The sequence below is a fragment of the Danaus plexippus genome, chromosome 15, assembly GCF_018135715.1.
Source record: "Danaus plexippus chromosome 15, MEX_DaPlex, whole genome shotgun sequence".
Taxonomy (NCBI): Eukaryota; Metazoa; Arthropoda; class Insecta; order Lepidoptera; family Nymphalidae; genus Danaus; species Danaus plexippus.
Genome location: NC_083547.1, coordinates 8,325,305 through 8,345,051, shown reverse-complemented (window position 1 = coordinate 8,345,051; position 19,747 = coordinate 8,325,305). Strand labels below are relative to the sequence as shown.

Genomic DNA, 19,747 nt, shown 5'->3' with positions numbered 1-19,747 from the left:
ATCCTCATTTCTAATAAGTAAATTCTGAGAATTGATTTCACTGCCTATGCATATGTAGAGATCATTATTTTTTAATTTCCTTTTTCAGTCCATTAACGATTTCATATTATAGTTCGTCTATAGTTATGCACATGATAACACAATTGTCAGGCGATATTGAAAGAGCTCTTGGGAGAGCCGCCATAAAAAAGAGTTTAAAGGAGAGACTTTCCAATAGAGAGACGCCTGAGAAAATTGATCATCACAAAAAAACAATTCGCCTCATCTTTAAATTTTGAACTTGGATGTTACTTTGAAATACACCAACTGCTTTTAATAGTTAGATATACAGGTGTCCTCGAACCTTACCTTTAGGAGATTCGTTAAGAGGGGCATAAATATGGCGATAACTTAATTTTTTGTTTCCATAAAGCTTTTGAGTCCGTGGAATGAAAATACTTATCAGCGACCAAGCTTTGAAACCAATATAGTCAGCTTAGTGCACAAGCATAAAATAAAGAGCGTTTTTGTTTTTTTACTTACATTTTAGTGACTTCAGAACTAGACTTCATATCATCTTCTAATAAGGTGTAATCTAGTCAAGTACTATCCATTTGCTTTTAAAAAATAGTGATATTCAAGATTCAACAACAATTTTCATAATATATAATAATTTATAAAATATATATTTTTTTAATAAAACAGAGTTATAATTCTAATATTAATTTTCACTACAATGTAGACGTTAATTCATGTAATAAAGCTGTCTATTGTCAAAAATTTCGTTATCGTAAAATATTTCATCATACAACAACGTGTACCTTATAAAAGCATTTTTAAAAATATTTTTATTATTACTATTCTAAATATTCTAACACTGTTTCGATATTGTCAAATGTATGATAACTATGGGATCATAAAGAATTTTTTTAGAAAGAATTAAACAACAACAACTAAAAATTAATCTACAATACGAAGTAATTAAAACTTTTGATCTATTTTTATATTTTTATTGTAAAAGCAAATAGTACAGTCACTGAAAAACGTGAAAAAATATCGGTTAATTTTTTTTCCAAATTAATATAACTATTTTTATTTCAATATTTTGTACTATCGTTTATTCAGAATGTTTAACGTTTTTTTCTTCACAACCAGCAACATAAGGTAACCAGCGACAACAGTTCGGCACACGAAAAAAGAAAACATTATCAGAATAAATATTATACAGCATAGGTATGTAAATAGTAAAATGATTTCCTTAATATACAGTAAGATTCTCAATTATTATTCAATATCCCAATGTATGAAAATCATATTTAAATACAATGAATTTAAAGAAATTTCTTAATAACAACGGTCTTTTATAAAAAAAATTAGAATTGTAATGATCGAAATTTCAAAACTACATTTGAAAAATATTAAGTAAACTAATAAACCATCATTACAATTAAAGTTAATAAAATATTAAAAAAAAAATTATGTTACTTCGTTGAAATAAGAATTAAAATGTTATAACATTTAAAAAAGGCCGAAGTAGAAACACGTTTATTATTGTTGAAATAAATTTTCTTATGTTATAATAAATTTTTATAATATTAGACACAAATTTAAAAAATAGAACTATCAACTCAGACAATTTATTATGTTATCAGGTAATTGGTAATAAATGAAAAAAGTATCTGAGCCGGTAGGCTCCTGATAAGTAATTTATAAGAAAATGTTTATTAACTGTTGTGTTCGATTTATCTGGTGGTATCGAGATAGCATAAGAGCTATCATCCTTTCTTTCAAGTATCATAAAATATGAGATACAATACAAATGATATTTTTACGTGAGCTGCTCTGACCGACGTGATTACGTGTCCTTGAAATAATATTTGGACCACTAGACTCCTACAGGCTGTACTTTAATACTTATTTCGTCAGTCCCTTTTTTCAATTACGATTTATAAATAAAATATTAAGGACATTTTTATTATACTTCGTATTTTATAATATTCCTTGAATGCGTCGTAATTATACGCCTATATCGATATACATATATTTTTACTTCTAATATAATTAATAAATATATTGGCATTATATATAAAAGGCGAACTATATTAATGATTTAGTTTGAAAGCACCTATATATTTATTTACATAAAATTAATCAATAATAAATATCTAAAATCTATTTAAAGCTTTTTATAAATAAAAATTATATCTATTTATTCTTAATTCATATATTTTTACCACATAACGAAATATATGATTTTGATTCTAACTAAAAAAGATATAAGTATGACGCAAAACTAGAAATAAATTTGTACTATGTCTTAAATATTGTAAGAAAACATTTTTACTCTACACATAATTTAATTTGTCAACAATTCTGTGATAATGAAAATTTCATAAAAAAATATTTTATTTCTAAAACAAAATATTTGTACAGTCCAATCAAAATAGATGAAAATATTACTTAGACAAGAAGTATCACAACTGTGCCAAAATTTCGCTAGACACCTTGGGATCGCCAGTAGATATAAAATGTCAAAAGTATCCAGCCACCTGTGTGTTATACCATATTCAAGACAAATGTTCAACTTTTGGGGTTGTTTGAAAAATAATCTAAAATTTTTATTTAAAAATACGGAGCTTAGTGAGTAGTAGTAGCTTAGATTTACCAAAAATGCCGAGCGAATAAAATTGAAGATAACAGAATAACCACGACATAACGTTTATATTACTTAAAGTCACCATTCTTAACATACCCATTTCTCTGGGTTATATGAGCTCAAGTTAAGGTTGTCATTTCATATGTCAGATGGTCATGTTAGTAATATTGTTTATTTTATATAGTTCTGAGAATATATATAGGTATATTTTTTAATAAATTCAATTTCCTATACATTTCATTCCACTGGTATGACTTTACTCTCAACATATGTCGTAGTCTATCTTCAGTATCGATTTTTGTTTACCAAGCTCGTGCTGAGTGTACAAAGTCAACATCTGGTTATGTAATCAAATGTACCCCGAATTGTAACTTTGAGAACTAGAAGAAAACAATTTAGTAACTATTTAAAACAAGTTTAAACTCTAGATACATTACTTGCTGATACATTTATACATACATACCTACATACATTTATACCTACAGATGTAAAGTAAAGGTTTGTTTGACAGAAGTTTTTGTAACCTGAAATATCTTTTGTAACTGGGCTGATATTTAAGCAGTGAATAATATAAACAAAATTTTCCAAACACTAAACCTTGATTTTTCAACATTGAAGCGTTTAGAAAAAGAAGATTCTGGACTAACCTTACTAAATTGAACTTTCTTAACTTCCCTACATTTTATATACAATACATTCATTTCCTATTCTACTTATTTAGCGACTTTATATTCTGTTCACATTTGTTAACTTATGCGTTTCGTTTGTAGATTTTTCGTTATCCATTTTCATCTTACATTTTTCTTGAAGCGAACGAGTATTTTAAGACACACTAGAAGAAGCAGTATCCTACAAAGATGCCTTAGTTTTCAATAACAGTACTGGCCAGTACATTGTAACAAATAATAAAAATAATGCCGGGAATACAACCCGCGAAAGCTTGTCAATTTCTCGCCATAAAACTCTTTCTTGGCCGGTGTCCGCGTCTAGCCACGCCACCTAGTGAACGAAATTATTTATACATTAAATATATATTTGTTTGTTTTGGATGGTTAATTACTTTTTTTTTATTAAGAAAAGATTAAAAGATGATAAGAATAGTGATCGTGAAGCATAAAATTTAATTAACGGAGTTTATGTTTAAAAGCGTACAAGGGATGAATAGTTGACATTTTTCTTTATAGTGCACAGGAAAATATAGAAAGAAATTTAATTATTTAATGTAACGTTTATAAATTATCACTTAACATTAAATTATCACTTAACAGATCTGTATGGCTAGAAATACCTGTGATTATGAAAGAAAAGAGTGATATGAAAATCTGTTGTCTATTTAATATCAGTGTTTTTAAGATAAACTTTAATAAATCTCTAAATCTCTAAGTTCCTTGACGACGCAAAAGATGCACTGAATTTGGTATAAAAAGTACGTGTTTGCGAGTCAGCTTGTTTATACGCACCCTCGTACTTTAACTTATTAGAATATATTATAATGGTATACCCATAAATAAACACTACAAAATTAAATACGAACGATGTGAAAAATATATAAAGGTCAGAAGTATTATTTAAAACTGATACATCAAATTTCTATGTTATATCTTTCATTATAAGTAAATTTTTAAGAACCAATGAGCGAATGTAAAAATAGGATTTTGATGATTTATAAGTACTATTTAAAAAAACAATAATATGTCACGACTAACAATATGAGCGTTTTTTTCCTTTAAAGGTGTACTTAAATAAAATTTTGTTTGCTTTCAATTAGCTACTAAAATATATTTTTCTTATATAATCGCTTTAAATAATGTATGGTTATTATAGAAGTTAATATAGTCAACTTAAACTCTTGGAGTACAAATTTTTAAATGAACCATTTTTGAAAAAGATATTATAAATAATTTATAATTATGTTTTAGGACAAAATTTAATTAAAATTTTCTTAAAAATAATGTAAACAACAATTCTCTTAGATTCGAGGCTGGTATTTTTTGTATGGATTCAAAGGACAAAACGCTATTTACTCTATTTGTAGTCTTACCAAGAAAAGTAAAGTGGATTTTTTTGTTTTATTTTGATTAAAACCATTATAAAAGATTATAAATTAAAATTCCGTATGATAGTCACTTGTTATGTAATTTTTCAATTATCTGACTGATATTAAAATATCGGTGTAATGTTATAAGCGTATGTATACGCCAATATATACCTGTAATATACTTTGGCGCCTCTCAACTCCCACCAGATGAGCAGTTGCTCCTGGTACTTGGTGTGCAGCCGGGGTAGTTGCGGGAGGTGATGTCGGAGAGGTTAGGTCCACTTTCCTACATCGAACTCCGCTTCCCTCCCACGCAGCGACAGTGCCACAAGATCCCTTTTCACCATTAAGGCGCTATAAGGATTTTAAATCAGCAAAGAAACTTCGAGCACTTTAATTCATGTTTCTATTTAGGGCGTAATCATTAATTTCTGTTGTACTATTTACTTTGGAGGGATATTACAACAAGTCAAAAGTTGGAATGTTTTTGCGATGAAAATTATTCAGAATTATTCTGAACCCGAGAAAAATTTATGTATGTATTTACCAAGTCACCATTTAGAATATTGTTTTGAATTGTTAATTTCATTTTTAGCCTCCGGAGTTCTGATGCCATATTTTTATACAAAGTAAATGAAATTGTATGATGCCATTTACAAACACATTGTCATTTATATCTATACATTAAATATCAGTGGGCTATAAATTAGACTGGATCATTCACTTCTTCAATAATGTTAGGTATAAATTTTTATTATGCCAGAAAAACGTTAAAGTCATAAGCTAGTATATGAATGAAAAAATTACCACAGGAATTATTCTAGGCATCGATTCTTGAGCTTTTGTTTTGTTCATTTGATATTGTTTGTCTAACACTTTTACAACCACGAACTCCCCTAAAGCAGCGAAGACGAACATCATACAGCCCGCCATCCAAAGATCCAATGCCTGGAAAAAACACTTGAATTTTATTTTTCAAAGTATCTTAAAACTAAAATTTTACAATATAAACTTCTTTCATAATGAGATCTAAGATTTTCGCGAGTTTTATTCATTTAAATCAACTTCTTTCATTTGGATAGGTCATATTGAAATTTTAAATAGGTTTTTTTTTTCATTTCTAATCGAAATTAAAAGAAAACTATAATAGCAATTACCTTTACATACGCCACTGGCGGTATGTCGGCTCTCAATCCAGTAAACATTGTAACAAGCGTCAACATGCAAGTAACTAACAATGTAACTCGACCGGGTATTGCGTCTAGATCCAACCAAAAGCTAAACCAGGACAACATCACGACAAGGGAGGAAGGTGCAAAGGTTTGAATTAAATGATGACCAATTTGACGTTCAAATCTAAAGTAAACCACAAGTCTGGAGTAGTTACCTGAAAATAATTAGTGTTTGTAATGTAGGCTTATACTCTTATAAGAACTTAAGTTCTCATGTTTTGAGCATTCATGGAATATTGTTATATAGTGCGTACCGTCCTTATCGATCATGTAACCGTTAGTTTCTTCCAGACGCAGCGGTTCACCGATATGATATTGTAATAACTTGAGTTCTGGATTGATAGTCACACCTGCCACACTCCAGCGGAATCTCACTTTTTGATTGCTATAGGAAACTGGAAATGTGGCATATTTTTTATAGTTTCATAAGTTTTTGAAATAAAAGTAACCGTATTTTTTCAAATAAGTAAATTAAACAATTTATTACGGATACTTTTAGTCTAAGATTCTATATTTTAGTTTTTGGATTTTTTAAATTACTACCGTAAAACTCACAACTTTCTATGTAAATAGGACAGGATTGTATGTCCATCGGATAAAGCTGAAATTCCATCTGGCAAGCAATGATAGCGTGCATTCGGGCCGCATACCTCACTGTCTGGTTTCGGTATAAGGTCACTGACGAAAATTTATGAGTCAATTCGGCTATCTCTGGAAAATCAATTAAAACTTTTGTGAACAATTCGGCTGGTATTGGTGATATTGCTTTATTGCATTTGCTTGTGCAAATATAATTGTACGAAATACGTGTTGATTCAATTTCACGATTTATTATATATGGATCTTATTGTTTTTTTACATTATTATAATCCTTATTTTAATGACAAATATCGTTAAGTCCCTATACTTGTCAATTCAAAGGTTTTTTTTTTTAAACTTGGAATCTTTTTCCTAATTTATTGAACGTAGTTTATATAATATTTTTGGATACAGTCCCATATTTTGAAATAATTTATTGTTTTTACAGGAAGTTGAAATAAGCAAAAGCAATTAAAATAACGGACTGAAAATCTTAGTGATTTAAAAATAATTTTAATTCGAAGCAATTACTTTACCATAGGCATTGCTAGTGTTGAGTTGTCATTTAAGTGAGAATGTACCTTTTTAAATTACCAAATTAAATTGCGACGCGAAGCTTCGTGAACCACTAGTAGATTAAGAATGATAAGGTTTTATTTGCATCATTATAATTTATACTATAAAGTAATAATATAAATTTGAAATTAAAGTTGAAAATTAAAAGTTTTGCCATTGGAGTGAGTTCAAGCTATCTATCTTAAACTTACGACACATTATTAAGTGCTTTATTGTGAGGATTAAATATTTTATACTTTATATATTGTTCATCCAAGCTGAGTGTTACAAGTATTGTTATAAATGTGTCTATTTATGATATTTTTTTTTCAGTATAGACAAAGAAATTGAAAGTATATAACTTTTAATAGTATTTTATGCATTTAAAATTATATATATATGTGAAAATATAAAAAATATTTGTTGTTGCGGTGCTTTATAAAAATTTGACATTATGATGACTACGGAGCAATATCCTACCAGCAGTTTCGTGACAAAAATGGCAAGCTCCTCCTAAAATAAAAATGTTTACAATGTAATATTTATATCCAATCTCAGCTTAGTTGAACAACGCTAAATAAACTTTTTAAATAAACCAATAAAATAATTTCTATAAAAACTAACAAAAGTATTATAGTACTATTCTATGATAAACATCACAAAATAATGAAGTAGAATATAGGGTAAGTAAGAAATTATTAAAAATTTTGTTTAAACTAATTATAACTTGAACCTGCTGTGGCTGTACTCAATTTTGTTTTCATCTTGATGAAAATGCTTATTAAAATTTAATAATTCTTTTAGGCATACTTTCCGTTGTGTCAGTAAGTATACGGGGAAATTCGTCATTAATTTTCCTTTGCCGATTGATCTTCGAGATATTCAATTATAGGATATAATTTTTATCTAACAATATGTACCCGTTACTTTGGAGTTTAGGAAGTAAGGGTCTGGATGCCAAAGATTGTTGAAGAATTCTGGAGGCAGAGTAACATGATCGTCACCTTCCTCAAAAATGTCCTCTGGTAACTGTAGTCTGCTTTCGATCCAAGTTTGTCGTATAAACATATCCACTCTGAAATTAAAATAAAAATTCAATTGACATCGTGTTTTCTTAAAGCAAATATTCACTATTTCTAGTTAGTTGTATCTTTTCAGAATCAATGTATAGATTCTAAAAATATTTTACTCTGCTAGGAATATGAAGACTGAACTATAAAATTATTAGAATTATAATGCTAACATGAAATATATTTACCGCTAGTACCTAATAATAAAGGGGTACTTTGGTATCAAATGTTTAGAGAATACAAATAGTAATGCTCAATTAACCCTTAACCCCAAAACTACACACACACTTACTACATTGAGTAGATTTTATGATGTAACTTCGAATTTTATTTTTAGTAATTAGTGATAGATTTTTAGTGACTACAAGATGTCATATTTTTTATTTGCTATTTACTATGGAATGTAAACACCGTCTTAGCGTAAAAATACATATATATTTGTACATTATATATTCAAACATCCGTAAGTGTAGACAAACATTTTGTCGTGTTGATGTCTCGGATTTTGTTAAGAAAAAGTTAAGAAGAAACGAGTTTTGGTTTTCTGTATGACCAGGGAAAATTTTGGACTCAGGCAATGTCATATATTGAAAAAAACTTCTGACAAATGCTACTTCAAATAGATTATTTATGTTGGAAATAATAACCCAAGCTTCTATGTGGTAGCTTAGTTAGTTATCTTAATGTAAGTTTCAGTCAGAGCTAAAACTAAGTCCACGTCTTATAAACATCGTTTTACAAATTTTGCTCTTTCTCGCTTCTTATTAATCATTCCATTATTTTTATAACAGCTACGGCTTGTAACTAAATTTTATCCTTATATATTTTGTTTTATGTCTTCACTGACATATTTATTTCATATCGTATAAAACTCCATCCACATATTCTTCTATTATCCAACATTGATTCACTAGTTTTATCAGTGGGAACTAGTTATAATAGGAACGTATGTATATACCTGAAGTCCATGTCCTCAACGTTTATGGAATTAACGTCAACCACGTAGATACTGAATTCGACAACGACGGGATCCCCTTTGCGAGAAGGAGGTCGCATCTCTAAAAGAATAACAAAGTTTATGAAATGCTAAAAACAGATTATTATGTTAATCAATAACATTCATGAAACAAAATGTGATTAATAACTAACTTCAGCATAACTGTTTTGAGTGATTAAAATATATATTAACGCTTATGTATGTTTATATTAAATAATTAAAATGCCAGGGTCTTATAAATAATACTTCCTCCTCTCCTATCTAAAACTCTCTAATAATAATGTAGACAATTATGTCCTCAACATTAGCAATATCTAGAGTTTGGACACAAATTTTAATTTGATAACAAAGAAATTTTATTTGAATTTTATTTTTGCACATGTAATTTGGGAGGGTTTCAATTGCAGCCGGAACATTAATTGCGGTCTTTGTCACTACAGAACATTATCTGTTCATTAAAACTACACACCACTGAAAATCACTGGTTTCGACATGTCATTGAAATGCATGAAGGTTTTGAATGTTATTACAAGTTAGTTAGTTAGTTAGTTTTGCCTCCATACAAAGGCGGGATGTGGTATGAGATACCCATTTAAGGAGCATAGCACCGGATAAAGGCTGAAATGGGGAAATATATGTATATATATTCACAGCTTTGGATTTTGGTCAACATTAAGAAAAGTGACCATTTTTGCCATATAGATAATTGCAGACGATGTTAAGTATGAAATCGTGTCCTCTTAGATGGCATGTTGGTTTCCCAAGGAACCGTGAGCTCTATTAGCACAACGTGCTTTAAAGTTCGCGAATATAAAAATATGTCCGGTCTGGACTCCGACGCACAAATATCCTCTGGGATTTTATATTGCTATAAAATACTATATAATTGCTAATAGTAACTGAGGAAACATGTAAGTCAAATTACCTTTAACATAATTCTCTGGCAACACGACCCTTGGTTTCAACGTGTGATTCCTCTTAGACGTGACGTCATTACATAACCTGGAAATGAACGAATAATTTGTAATTATAGTAAGAAGAAAAACAATTTTTTTTTCAAGCCTACATAATGTCTCTGAAAGAAAAATGAAAAGGATAGCTAAGACTTTCGCGAGTATTCTATTTTATACTACATACTGACACAGTGAGCGCATTCTGCAGACGTCTAGAGCGAATTGGCGCTAGAAGACAAATAATAACACCAACAGACAGACATTTCCATCTCGTCTGCCCGTGATCACGGTTGCTGCAAAGTAACCGAAACGTCGGGAGTGTGTAATAATAAATGACGCGATAGTACATCAGTAAATATTTAAAATTTAATGAATTTACAATCAAATTATCGTGTGATGAAAAACAATGACTCTTATAGACTATATATATAGACTATATAATACATAGAAAACGTTTCAACTGAAATTAAAATAAATAATGTAGAATGAAAACTTAAGCGTCGGTTCGCGATATCCCTAGAGTCGTAAGTTCAAATTCTTCGTGTTAATGAATTTTCATTTAATATAATTTATTGATTTATATATACACCTCAACATTTTCTATTTAAATGCTAAGAACAGATCTATAAAAAACTACTTAGCGAATCTACAGGAGATGTTACCTAAACAAAATTGCCTTTCTTAAAGGCATCTAAACCGTTGTCACCATTGATAACTAAGGGTTCCTTACCTGATATGGTGGACTTAATTATTATATGACACGACGCACCAAAACGACCCTTCGAAACAAATAATAAAATATTTCCTCATAATATATACTTTCTCAGACAGATAGATTAAAAAAAATATTAATATCTTTAATTGCGGCAAGTTATTATATTCCATTTTCACAATAAAACTGTCGATTGCAGAGAAAAAAATATAAAACTTAAGAAACATATTTGTTCTAACAAGCCGGCACGCGGTGCGAGGGCAACAAATTTGATAACTCGCCAACTTGCTTGTTAATACATGAACATTTGAGTAATTCAGGAAAATTGTATTATTATTTTTTGTACATAATTACTCATTTTGAACGCGACAAACAAGAGTATACTTTTCAGTTTTTATATACTTAAAGAGTCGGAATTTGAATATGTCTTTTTCCAAACCATACAACCACTGTCGGAATTTACACCCTTTTAATTAAACATTACATATATTGGTTTCTAGGATAGAATATAATTGAAATAAGTAGTTATTGTAAACCATATTTGAACATTTACGTGGAATTAAGTTTCGAATTTGTTAAAACAGCAACCGAGATATCAAAACACAAAAAAAATATATATTCTTAATTATTTTAGTGTGTACAATTATTACTTTTTTTTTTCGTAGGTTTTCTATGTTTTTGGATTCCATAAAATTTTGGTAAGAATGTTTTTCGGATCTTTCTTTTTAAAAGTCGTCATGAGTGTATTCGTATATAGCTTAAATTGACAGACTGATTACATTTAAAAATATATATATAAATAATCTATACAAAACTTTATGTTATTGATAAAAAATAATTAGTGGGTATTATATTAAAGCGAACTTGAATACAAGGTATACACCCTAGAAACAGCATTACTTTTAGCGTGTAATTTGCCTGTTATTGAGACGTAACGCTGTGAAGTTCCAATTGCCGTATAATAAATTTCATAAATTTAAGCCAGTGGGGAGTCATAAATCATAAAAATAATATTTATTCTATATATGTGCTTCCCTACAATTTATATATAATATATATAATGAAACATAATATATTTTAAAGTCAATTATTTGTATCCACACGCTTTTAAAAAAACTGTTTTAATCTTTCTTTCATAGAATAGACGTCAAGGAATAGAAAATAAAAAACTTTGTTAAAATCAGATACATTATGATCAAAGAATTGTAAATTAAATTTGATATCAAACTATTAGTTTTAACATGAAATAAAACATAAATTCTTTCAAATGAAACTGATCACGGCATGGAACGGAACGGGGTAACATAACTTTCTCAACAAAGCGAATCTTTTGTCGAAACAGAGTGTTGTCCTAATTCCTTAAGAACTAGTTCATTATTTATTTAACATTGCATATCACAAATGACGTAAAAACTTTCCAGGCCAAGGTAGCGTCATCGATTTGCTATATAACATGCACGCAATAGCTAAATTTAGAATATGTTTTATGCTTTTGTTCCCATTGCATGGCTTTTTGGTCGCTTGCATCGCTTTGTAATGTTGTTTCAAAACAAATTCACTTTTTCTAATTATTTTTCTGTACATAAAGTAAAAAATACTTTAAAATCGATACAGTTAAAGTAGAACGATTATCGTAGGATATCAAATAGTACTTTAATTTAATCAGTCCAGAGCTAACAATATTATAAGACTGTTAATTTTGATACTAAAAAACATCAGTGCTATAGAGCATTTTCATTTACTTGTAATAAAATCGGAGCTTTTTTAGCTAAATTGCTTTGCTACAAATAGTTGGCAAACTGTCGTTTTCATACTTATGTTTGCGTAGTTAAATTCTTGATTAGCATAATCAAATTTTTACTCTTCATAAAATTATGCTTTGTAAATTATTTATTTCTTTGGAATTTAACTAGTAACTGGTCTACATTTTTTATTATTATTAATTAAAGCTTTTATGACATAAATCATAAAAAGCATTTTGGCTTCATCATCATTTGAATAATTATCGGCGTTTAAGTTATAGGGTAGTGAAATTTAATGCCCATATTAAAAAATTTTTCTTCGACGTCTGTAAATGAGCTCATTTTAAATAATTTAAAGAGCTACTTGGGCTTAAAATACTCGTACCTAGAAGTTGGCTGGAAAATTTTGATGAAATAATGATTTAAGTTTTATAATAAGACAAAAAGTTCCAGTTCCTTAAAACTTTTTACGCTTAAGGTGATAATATCCTAGTCTAGAACTATTGCTTCAAAACCTATACTAAGAAATCTGAAGATTCTGCCTATTGCTAAGCAATTTTTTTTCTTTTGACTACAACGGTGTAGATATAACCTTGGAATAAATAAATTATAAGAAAATTTTATTTCACTCACTATTTTGCGAATCATTGATACAAATAATATATTTATAATTTTTTTCTTTTAAGAAATAGAAGTTATATAAGATTTCAAGAAATTTTGACGAGTTTTCAAGTTAAGAATGAAGACGAAAAATGGTTTAAATGAAATTAATATTTTTCGTATTACTCCCGACGAATGGTTTATTTAAAACGTTTCAAAGGTGTTTTCAAGCACTTTTGTTTATTTCAGAAATCACTAAGAAAAGTTAAATACCCCGAATGTAATATTATTAAGCATGAGCATGTTCAAGAATTTGCTCAGCTTTTACTCACGTTTTATTTCCCAAAACCCGAAGTAATGATCTGATTTATGAAATACATTTTCTACAAAAAACTCTACAATTCATAGGATCTTTAAACAGACCAAGCGAACTATTTTTGGTTATGAAGAAATCATATTCTACCCGTCTTTTAGTTAATGTGCTGAATTCACTAAATTACCGTTCACATTAAGGTTTTATAAATCACTGCATGGAAGGAAGCCTTCATTATACCCATATATAACAGTAGCATTAGAAATTGATTTAATATTATAAACTTATCTCAATTCAATAGCATTTAATAGCAAATATTAAAATTGTTGATATATCATAACAACGCTTTTCTAATTTACAAAAGATGTTTTCGGTTCATCATGGGTTCGGAACAGCAGTTAGTTTTATCTAGAAATCCAGTGAGACAAAAAATTGGATTTATGATATGAATGAATGATTTGAATACTCACAATTCCTCTAATTCGGTGTCATGTCGCCAAGCATACAAATCCTACCAATTGGAGAAAATTGATTTATTCAATATTTAAAAACCTAATTGCAGAAATCTGAAACATAGTTTATTTATACCCACTCCACCTTTTTTTTTGTTATTTAATACTCTAGAGAAGTAAATTTCTATTTTAGTCCCATATTTCAAAATTTTAGTACGTAGTTGAAGTACTTAATAAAAAGAGATAGAAATGTCCTTTTTTGTGTATGTCTTTTTGTCGTATTTTTTTTTGTTTATTAGGACACCAAATACTTTACCTCGAAATTTTGTACATCATATAATTTATATCTACAATTGCGTGATTCTGTTTCTGTGTCATCCAAGGGTAACAGTTCATTAACTTAAGTCATATCTATGAATATTTCAGACAACAAAGGCTTCCTCTTCGTATATCCATAGTCACAGTAGAACAATAATCTTTTGATTGGCGTTTCATGACGAAGTACGCTATTTAAATTGAAGATTAAGAATAGTTATTAGTAAAACCATAGGCTTTTTATCTGTGGGCTGTAAGAAGTGTTCTCCTCGCAATTACCCCTAATAAATTCATAAACGACAGTCAAAGTTTTGCTCTCAAATCTGTTCAAGTTAAAAGCCCCCAAATAGTTTAGAATTGTTACAGCGGCAATGAAATGGATGTCAGCTGTTACTTAAATTAAATATTTGAGGTTTACTTAAACATTTAATGTATTACAATTGAAAACGAAATTGTTACTGCTTATCTTATAATAGTGAACTGTAATATTTGAAATAATGTCTTACAAAATTAAACTTATTACCAAAAGCCATGTAGCCTATATGAAGAATATTTTTTTGCCTATAGAAGACATATTCTAATAGATGTATTTCTTGGCTTTAGGACACGATATAACCATGTAAAATTTTTGAAGTCAAATAGAAAATAAGCAAAACATTTTGTATCTGTTTTTATTTAATGCTAAAGAGGGCAACCGAGCAGACGGCCTACCTGATGGAGGTAGTACCGTCGCTCATGAACATCCGCAATATAGTTTTGCGAATGTATTGCCACCCTTGATGGGGGAAGAGGGGGAGGAAAAGGTGGGAAAAGGTGGGAAAAGGAGGGAAAAAGGAAACAAGACAAGAAGGGTAGACAAGAGAGGGAAAGGGCAACCAGCTCTCACACTCATTGTACAAAACGCAGCATTTAAAGGTTACTTCACGCCGATCTTCTGTGAGAGGGTGGTACTTCCCCAGTCGAACCCATGTTCGAGCTATAGTATCTTGACCACAACTGGGCACTACCACCTTAAAAATACTTTTGTCGATTGAATAACGAGATTTTACGTTTTCAACCAAATTTCCTATATACATGTATTTAATTTTTTTCGGTTGAATTTATTCAATAGCAGTACTTCCTTTTAATTTCATATCTATCTTTTAAAAATCTATTATTTAGCGTTCAGATTTTTAGTTTTTAAATTAATATATTTTATGTAGATCAATTTCATGTCATAAGCATTAACAGTTACTTACTTTAGGTATTTTATTGTTCGTCAAAGAAAAAAATGTTAATTGCGTTAAATCTTCAAATAATTGTAATTTTTATGTAGTATTTTGATATAAGAATAGAAAAGAAGTGGAGGAATTCATTGAATAATTGAGTTGATGAAAACTTATGGAAGTTTTGTTGGGAAAATATTGGTTGCAATAAGAATATTATCGCCACTACATGTTGATTTTGATGCAGTTAATGGATGAAAATGGAAAAACATGAAGCATAATGTAAAAAAAACATGTAGGTATATGTGGTCGTTGGGAGTAAGTATAAAGCCAGTGAAAAAAGCAAGAAGGCAAAAATCAAATGAATTTTAATCACCGCAAAAGTCAATGTAGAACAGTGCAACTTAATTCTTTTAAAAACAAAATTTTGAGGATTTTTTATGTGAGTGGCAAATCCTGGCTAGCATTTTATAGCCATTGAGAAGACTAAAACAGCAAAAAAAAATATGTAAGAAACATTTTATTTTAGTTATATGTTGTTAATGAAACTAAGCTTATTTAAATTGCTATTGCGTGACATTCTACAATGTAAATTGTCTTTTCTACTTTAGAGTAAATTAACGGAATCCTTGTTATCTACTCCGTGACCTCACAGGTGTTAAGTTCTTATCTCTAATCACAGTGATACATTGGTTTTCGCTCACCTTAACCTTTCCATAACACATTAGTCTTAGGCTAGCTTAAAACGTATATATGTTTATATGTACATATATATTATATGTATATTATATATAAAGCGTGCAATATTTTTATGAAATATTTATCATTTTGATACTGACATCTGTTCCAAGAAGTTTGATACAGAGATAACCATAAAGAACATCTAATTTCTAATAACAAAATATGTTTCTACTACGCCACTATACACAAATTGCGTAGTTCAAGGCGAAAGACAATTTATCGGACCGTCCATCTTATTTCAGCTATAATGGAAGCGAGTGGGTTAATAGATGATGGCTGATTAGTATCTACCTTAAAGTTGGCCTTCTAGCTACCCTGACATTGAAGATACTGCTGTTAGATTGATTAAAAAAACAATATGTACGGACTGTTGCTTACAACAATCTTTATATAATAAAAAGAAGTACAAATTTTAACATATAAATTAGGCTTCTTATTATTGTTCAACTAGGATATATACGAGGATATACAATATTTCTTTAAAATTATTTTCATATTCCTAATTCTATCTTCTCAACGTTATAATTTTAATTTAGTTATAAAATTTATTTTTATGGAATATTATTGAAAATGGATCCTTAATTAATTATTTTTTGTTAGTTGACTTTGAGTAGAAATAATACAATCATATAAATTTTTGAATGAAACATCATGAAGAAAATACCTCTAATGGTTTTAGGGATATAAAAATCACTTACTGAAATGAAAACAAGGAGTCAGTAATAGGAAAATTTAATGGGCAAAAATAAAATCCAAGAGGCGTGATAAAGCATTTATACCCTTTCTTTAACTAGCTCTTGAAAATATTTTTGTTATTATCTTTTGAGTCCAAACGAAGCAATTTGAATGAGGGAAAAGTCAACTTTACATTTTTGAAAAGCTATGTTCTGAGTAATTTAACGTTTAGTTAAGCGAAATGTATTATTTTAATATGATACTCGGTTTTCGAAGACAATTGTTTGTTTACCTGTTAATAAATCGTACAATGTTAATGTATATGTATATAGTAACTAGATTACTAATTCTCTCAGACTTCATCAAATCTGCAACACGGTTCAAGACGTTCCTATAAAAGGAAAACTGGTACTTGTATTCGTTTGCAAATCGGTAACTATGCAAATATCCTTTTCTAGTAGTATATGAAAAGTAATCACTTATCGATGATAAAAAGCTGCCATTTAAAGATTAACTGTGTAGTATTATTATCAAAATCTAATTTCTAATGGCACCCAAAACCATCAACTAATCAATAAGTCAAAAGAAACTCCTACAAAGTTGTTAAGGATTTTAATATAAAGCAAATTTCGTCTGTTCAGACTGAATATGAGAAAAGCTAACATTGCTTACATGCTAACAACATAACAAGTCTTAAAGTAAATCATCTAAATAAAATTTAAAGTAATTCTGCAATCAATTTGAGATCAGTCAACTGCTATTTATTCATGAACGCTTCGAAAAATTACTTTTTCCCTCAGTATTGTTTGTATTTATTATCGAACTTTTCTTCTTTTATCTTTTTTATTTCAGTATAAAAACTTCAATTTCTATCTTCAATAAACAGCTGGTGAAGATTAGATCGAAGTGAAAAAATTAAAATACGATCCTCCTCTGAAATTCGACTCTACATTGTCTATGGCGTTTCTTTGCAGATAAGATAAATATGAAATCTGTAGTTATGTCTATAGTCATAAATTTACTAAACAACTAATTAACCTTGTTAATGACACTCACAATATTCTATTGTATGTGACTTACCATATTAAGAAGAAAAATGTAGCACGCCAGATGCGAGGAACCATTTTCTACGGAGGCAAACTATGAAACGAATTGTAGCGGGTCATTACAATAGCGATGAATTGTCTGAAACAAATTTATTATCGTATCCGTTAATTGTTTTCAGCGATTTTTCTTATAAATTATAATCAAAAATTATTGTATAAGTATAATTTTAAAATTGTAAGTAGATATTAATGGCACAAAGTTTTTATTTTTGTATTTTTATCACCGAAATATCCCTTAGTTTGTCGTCTCGACAATCGATATATCAGTTGCAGCAACACGTTTACTAGGACGTTCACTTACAGTATCAAATCGATTGCCGTTTAAATTATTCAAAAGCCTTGACAATTTTTTAACCATGTTACAGTACATTTTACGGGTTTCGTTATCATTTACTCCTAATGAGAGTTGCCTTTATAATGTTTTATACTAAGTTAAGTGTATTTTTTTTCAAACTTCATATATACAATGAAAAAATACACTGTAAAAAATCAAGTATATATAATAAGTCATATCGAACTGCAAAACAAAAATTTTCTTCTATAAACCCCTAACTAGTAATAAGATTCATCCCAAGGGCCATCGTTGAGTGTCCGTATCTGATGTCACAGTTTGGAATTGCCGTTACTTACAAATATAATATTAAAATAAAGATCGCACCAAAATTGATTTAAACATATATATTTTGTTAATAATATTATTCCTTACACTTGATTGTTAAGTAATTAAGTAATTGTTTGATTGTTAAGTAATTAAGTAAATTAAAGTATTTGTAATTAATTCTTCACTTACGTAAAGAGAATTATTTTCATGTCAATTAATTCAGTTTACCTTGAGACGGTTAACTTCCCTATCCTTTGAGAATAGATAAACACAAAGTGACAATTGCGACCCACGCGTAAGGAAGTCAGGAAAGACATTTAAACAACAATTCATTCCTCGTGCGAGCAATTTATGCTTGTGCCGATTGAAACCACAAACATGTTATTTACTTGGATCAGCACGTTTGTTTATATAGAAATAAGTTGGTCTAGAATTTTTCTATTGAAAACTAGAGTAAAAAAATATTTTAAAAATATTTTTTGACGTGCATTTCGATTACTCTCTGCAGTGAATGAGGCTTTCTTTAGTTTAATTTCATTGACTGCGTATCTGTCTTTAAAAAAAAATGTTTATACTTGGATAGGCCAGTCATTTATATTTATGAATAATATGTAGTAATAAAAAAGTAATAATAAAAATTTATCAAGGAAAAAAATATCAAACCAAGTTGTATCAAACTAAATGGGCGAGTACATTCTCAAACTAACATTTTTACTATCAATAAACATGTATGAGGCGCTTTAACTATTTAGTGTTTTATAAAAAGTTTAAAAACAACAAAAAATAAGATAAACAACAAACCATCAAATCATGTCTGTAAACCTGTGTCACAACACTAACACTTACTGGCCTAATGTATCAGTTAAGCGGCCAGAACGGTTCCCGCGGTAGTTTTAACTGAAAACTGGTTGGCGAGCTCGGTTTGCGTGTTACTCTGTAGACACCCACCAACCTCCTTGCCAGCAGTTCTAAACCATTTGATAACATTCAATAAGGAATATATTTTTCTTTTTTTAGTTCAACTGCTTTAACTTTACACGCTGTAAGGCTCTTTTAATATATTTATGACATAAATGTAAAGGTCACACCGCCTTAACTATTGTTTTAACGGTTTGAAAACCGTCTACTAGTTTCATGACACAATTGCTTTGATAAGAGATGAGGATCATGTACTTCTAGGCGACAACTACGATCGTTTTATGATATTTGACTCTAACAGTAAAAAG

At 29.1% G+C, this 19,747-nt stretch overlaps 1 protein-coding gene across 4 annotated transcripts; it reads right to left on the bottom strand.

Annotated features, from left to right (window-relative positions):
- Positions 1 to 967: 967 nt before the first annotated feature.
- LOC116766270 (glycine receptor subunit alpha-4) lies at positions 968 to 19,476 on the bottom strand. Of its 4 annotated transcripts, none has more exons than XM_061522828.1 (12): positions 19,323 to 19,476; positions 17,895 to 17,999; positions 10,032 to 10,108; positions 9,068 to 9,167; positions 7,960 to 8,114; positions 7,520 to 7,552; positions 6,461 to 6,616; positions 6,160 to 6,300; positions 5,831 to 6,060; positions 5,481 to 5,621; positions 4,845 to 5,027; positions 968 to 3,634 (listed from the first exon to the last, which is right to left on the bottom strand). In XM_061522828.1, exons 2-12 carry the CDS (start codon positions 17,936 to 17,938, stop codon positions 3,485 to 3,487), a joined length of 1,410 nt encoding a protein of 469 aa, XP_061378812.1. In that variant the 5' UTR covers positions 17,939 to 17,999; positions 19,323 to 19,476; the 3' UTR covers positions 968 to 3,484. The 4 variants fall into 4 exon arrangements, with proteins under 4 accessions (XP_061378812.1, XP_061378814.1, XP_032511966.2 ...); XM_061522830.1 differs by having other exon boundaries at positions 8,044 to 8,114; XM_032656075.2 differs by lacking the exon at positions 7,520 to 7,552.
- Between the last annotated feature and the right edge of the window lie 271 nt (positions 19,477 to 19,747).

Coding starts and splice junctions, on each gene's coding strand:
- LOC116766270 (XM_061522828.1), bottom strand. CDS start 17,938: ATGGTTCCTCGCATCTGGCGTGCTACATTTTTCTTCTTAATATG. Junction 10,109..17,894: donor ACATTTTTCTTCTTAATATG/GTAAGTCACATA, acceptor GTTCATTTCCAG/GTTATGTAATGACGTCACGT. Junction 5,622..5,830: donor CGCCAGTGGCGTATGTAAAG/GTAATTGCTATT, acceptor TGTTTTTTCCAG/GCATTGGATCTTTGGATGGC.